Raw genomic sequence first — 4,823 nt, 5'->3', positions numbered from 1 at the left:
GGTGGCCAAGAAAATGTATCTCTCCTTCACCCTCCCTCTCACAAACATACAATTTCTCTCTCTCTCTCTTTCTCTCGCCTTAACGTGCGTACGCACAGATTTGACTTCGCCATGTCAACAAACTTCAAAATTGGTAAAAGTTTATCGATTTTTACAGCTATACGCGGGTACCTCTGAGAGAGAAAGTTCACTAAAATGCACATAGGGTCATTCCGAATCTTCTAAAATTGGAGCGACATGCGTGCTAATTTGTGGACGTGCATAACCCACATTCACGTACACACACACACACACAAACATCGTCTGTTTTATAGATATAGATGTCATAGTATTTTTGTTTTATTGTGTGGTTGCATTACTGAATGTATTGAAGTAATATAGGATTAATGTATGTCAAATATTTTCCCTTAAATTCGTTGAGTATATTCTGATTAAGGCAATTAAGAACTATATTTAGTTCTTAAAATGGTAGATTTCCTGTTCTCTAGTTCTGAATTATTTGTGTGATGCTGCAATACATAAGATAGCTATTGTGAAGTATCAACAACCTTATCAAGCTTTGCAACAAAGTTCTTAAGCTTTGTTTTAATCAAAGTTTTCATCAATTTGTTTAAACATACTTGACAGGATTATATAGAGATACATCACTTGCAATCTTAGATGCATAATAAGAGCTGAAGTAACAAAGATAATTGTTCAGCAACCATTATGGTTACACATTCAGAATTCAAACACTTGTTTGTAATGAGAATTAGGTCACTTTCAGTCTAGGGGTTGCTTAGTGATCTTGATATATAGATGAGTAGGGCTTAAAATAAGTATGACCAGTTACAAGAATTGAGCTGCTAGTGTTTGTGACCCTAAGTTTTATGGATATGAAAGCTAATTTGTGTTATCTATACCAACCAAATAAATGGTAATATATTGTTTATTGTTCAAGGCAAATGGAATAATCCAAAGCATTAGCAACTGCAAAAAGATGTCAAATATGAGCAATGGAAACTGAAGACTTTTGAGAAGACTAATCTACAGAGTATGCGTGTAAATTTCAGCTAGATGTATACTTTGAGAAGTGAGCTAAGAAAGTTATTAGTTTTAGGTTTCAACTGATGAATGCAGGAGAAATTATAGTGCTGATGTTAACAAAACATACAAGATTAGTGGGAAAGTGCTTCAGGAGTGGGGTATAAAGGATGACTGGAGGTTGTTACAAATTTAAGTTCTTTCTTATACAATAAAACCTTACAGCTTTGATACTATAAAGTTCAGTAACCAAGTTATTGAAAAGAATTTAATTTTCTTCATTATTGAAAATATATTGGTGTGCAAATTTATGTTTATACATTTTATTTTTAATTTTTATTAACCCTTTCGTTATCATATTTCTCTTGAAATACACTATCTTTGTGTTAATTATTTTAAAAAATAATGAAGAATTTATTAAAATACCTGTCGTTTTTAAGCTGGTGTTTTGATCATAAATGAACATGAAATTTTGATGCAAGCTTTTAATTTAAATCACTTTAAAACTGAGAATTTGTATTATAAAACTAGGAGCAGCCTCAGGCAGGTTGGTATCAGAAAGGTTCAATAATTCTTCTTTAGCAAATGTAGCATTTAAACTTCAATATTCTTACTTATTTCAGATCCATGCAGAACTGTTAAACAAAGAAAATCCAAATCTTTATAAGGATGCTAACCACAAGCCAGAATTGGCAATTGCTTTAACACCTTTCCAAGGCTTGTGTGGATTCCGTGTAATTCAGGATGTAGCTAAGTACCTTCAAGGTAAATTTTCTCTTATTAACAGAAATTCAACATTAAGTTCCCTTAGCTTTTATGCGCACAGCATTTTGGGGTTGGTTGTATATGCTTATATAGGCTACAAGCATTGGGGCTTGGGGTGGGGCAAACTCAAGGGCTGCTCTAGGTGGCACACAGCCTAGCTATACCACTGCATGTCTGCTAGCCTTTATAAAATACTGCAAAGGAAAGACAGATTTTTTTCTCTTTTTAGGGCTGTGTCTCCCAACCATTTTTTTACCCTGATTCCTAGTTTACTCAGGTGGAACCTCATGACCATTTGATGTTTAAGAAATCCTATTATATTTTTATAATTAAATATCATTAGGAATTGTATAAAAAAAATTGTTAAAATATTTTGAGTATTGTTGAAGTATGATCAATTTATCGCAGATAAATTTTTACAACAAAATCTTATATGGACCCCGGTTGAGAACCACTGTTTTAGATAGATGGCCCATTAGATATTTATGGGTTGCCAGACTGATGTAGCAGCTGAACCTAACTTCCCTCTCCCATTATAGGCCCTATCCACCATACCTACCTCGGTATCTGGTAATGAGTCTTGGCACTGTGGGACTGCTGGTTGATTCTTCTCAACAAGACCTCAGATACAGCAGCCCAACGAGACCAAATCATGGGGTAGGAGACTACATAATTTTCAGGTTCATATGACCACACTGGTCTCCTTGTTCTTACTGGACATAACTGCTCTCTACTCATCTTATTATCTGAAGTCCTCATGCAGTACATCTGATAGTGGATTCTGCCACCTTGAGCTGTTCTTAATGGTGAAACTAGAGAGTGTGCTCTCTCTGGGCAGCCCCTGAGTTCCTCATTCTTACACACATCTAAGCAAGCCTACACAAGCTTATGCAGTATAGCTAGAGGTGTTGCCCTCGTAAAAGTGATGCTTAGACACACACCCCACTAGCTATGCTACTAGCTGCTCATGATGGATCTCATAGACCTGCTAGGGTTGTCGTAGATGATATTTTGGACCTGATTTCATTCTTCCGATATAGTTGATCTTTGCATTTATTGTCTGAAGTAGGATGGTAACAACTGGACAAGGATTCTGAATTATTTTTCCTGTTTTGTAACTTAATGTTTGAGAGCAGTCGGGTTCATTTTTAGTATTCTTGTTTATGTGAGCAGTCGAGTTTATTTTAGATATTTTCATTTTAAAAATCATCCCTGGCTAATCGTTGGGAGGTCATTGGTGTTGCCTTGGTGGGGGTTTGCACTCTCTGAGTGCTCTTGTTTAATCTAATTTGCTTTTTTTCGTTTGACTGCATTTAATAGAAATAATATTTGATAATGTGTTAATGCACTTTTGCAGATATACAAGAGTTTCGTACTGTTGTTGGGACTGAAAATGCTATTAAATTGATAGCTGCCAGCAGAGCTATTGACATGGCTTCACACAGAAGTGTGATGAAAAATGCTTTTGAAGCAATGATGATGAGAGACAAGGAAACATTACAAAAAGAAGTGCGGAAATGGGTTTCAAAGGTTATGGACATGGGTAAATATTGTAATCATTTTAACTTTCTTTTTCCTCTACACACACACACACACACACACTCTCTCTCTCTTTCTCTCTCTCTTTCTCTCTTTCTCTCTCTCTTTCTCTCTTTCTCTCTCTCTCTCTCTTCATATATTGAGGATGAAAGCAAATTAAAATCTAAAATATTAAATAATGATATAATTCCGGTCGTCTAGATTAAAACACTAATTTTCAACTAATTTACTTATGGAGATTTTAGACAACTACTTTTGTTATAACTGGTTGATTGTGAACTGTTGAATAAGTATTTTCTTGTGATTTCTCATAACTGTATTCATTTCTGGGATTGTATAGAATGTATTTGATCATTTCTTTTTCAGAGGAACAAGGAGAGGATATTTCTCAGTACAATGGAGAGGTGCTTCTAAAACTTCATAGAGAGTTCCCTGGCGATGTTGGTTGTTTTGCTGTGTATTTTCTCAATCATATCACCCTCCAACCAGGTCAAGCTATGTTCCTTGATGCAAATCTACCACATGCATACTTGTCTGGAGGTAATGAATTTTCTTATAAATTTTAGAATACGTTATGTTTTCTTTAAAATTCTAAAGAGAATCTAAACTCAAATATCTTGTTTATGTTCATCCAGATTGTATGGAGTGCATGGCCTGTTCAGATAATGTTGTACGAGCAGGGTTAACTGTGAAATATGTTGATGTGCAGACATTGTGCAAAATGTTGGACTACACTGGTCGGCAGCCACAGAAAGCTATATTTGCAGCTATTCAAGATACAGAGGACCCTTATGCTGCTATTTTCAAACCTCCAGTAAATGATTTTGCTGTTATCCGTATTATGGTAAGTGATTTCTTTTCATTTTAAATAAAAGTTCTAAGCTTATTTTTATTTGATAAATGGATTAACTCTTTTATGATTATACTTGTTTTGAAATACGAAATACACAGTATATGCATTTCAATTGATTTTCAAATAATCAAAAATTTATAGAGTTTAGTAAAATAAATATTATCTCTATTTTTTTAAGTTGATGTTTTGGAACATAACTAAATGTTCTTGTATAAATTGAAGATATTTTAAATTTAAATATAAACACTTTGATGCAAATGGTATTTTATTGTGGGACAAGGGGTGATCTCAGATCAGTTGGTATTAAATGGTTAAACTGCAAATTTTTTTGTTTTCTAAAATTTACAAGATCGTTGCCAGTGCCCCTGGACTGGTTCTTGTGCGGGTGGCACATGGGATGCACCATTTTGAGCGTGGCCGTTGCCAGTACCGCCTGACTGGCTCCTGTAGGATTTTTGAGCGAGATCGTTGCCAGTGCCCCTGGACTGGCTTGTGCGGGTGGCACATAAAAGACACCATTTCGAGCGTGGCCGTTTTCGTGCGGGTGACACGTAAAAGCACCCACTACACTCTCTGAGTGGTTGGCGTTAGGAAGGGCATCCAGCTGTAGAAACTCTGCCAAATTAGACTGGAGCCTGGTGTT

The 4,823-nt window shown here is 35.5% G+C and overlaps 1 protein-coding gene across 1 annotated transcript in view; it reads left to right on the top strand.

The window, feature by feature from the left end:
- Window positions 1–4,823, top strand: part of LOC106868451 (mannose-6-phosphate isomerase) — a 50,557-nt gene that overhangs the window by 40,043 nt on the left and 5,691 nt on the right. Inside the window, exons 4-7 of the mRNA XM_014913726.2 lie at window positions 1,647–1,788; window positions 3,146–3,331; window positions 3,694–3,867; window positions 3,963–4,171. Coding sequence (XP_014769212.1) covers window positions 1,647–1,788; window positions 3,146–3,331; window positions 3,694–3,867; window positions 3,963–4,171 — 711 coding nt within the window. The remainder of the gene's footprint in view (window positions 1–1,646; window positions 1,789–3,145; window positions 3,332–3,693; window positions 3,868–3,962; window positions 4,172–4,823) is intronic.

This window comes from Octopus bimaculoides, chromosome 3 (assembly GCF_001194135.2).
Source record: "Octopus bimaculoides isolate UCB-OBI-ISO-001 chromosome 3, ASM119413v2, whole genome shotgun sequence".
Taxonomy (NCBI): Eukaryota; Metazoa; Mollusca; class Cephalopoda; order Octopoda; family Octopodidae; genus Octopus; species Octopus bimaculoides.
Note: the sequence above shows the minus strand (reverse complement) of the source record. Positions and strands in the feature narration are given on the sequence as shown.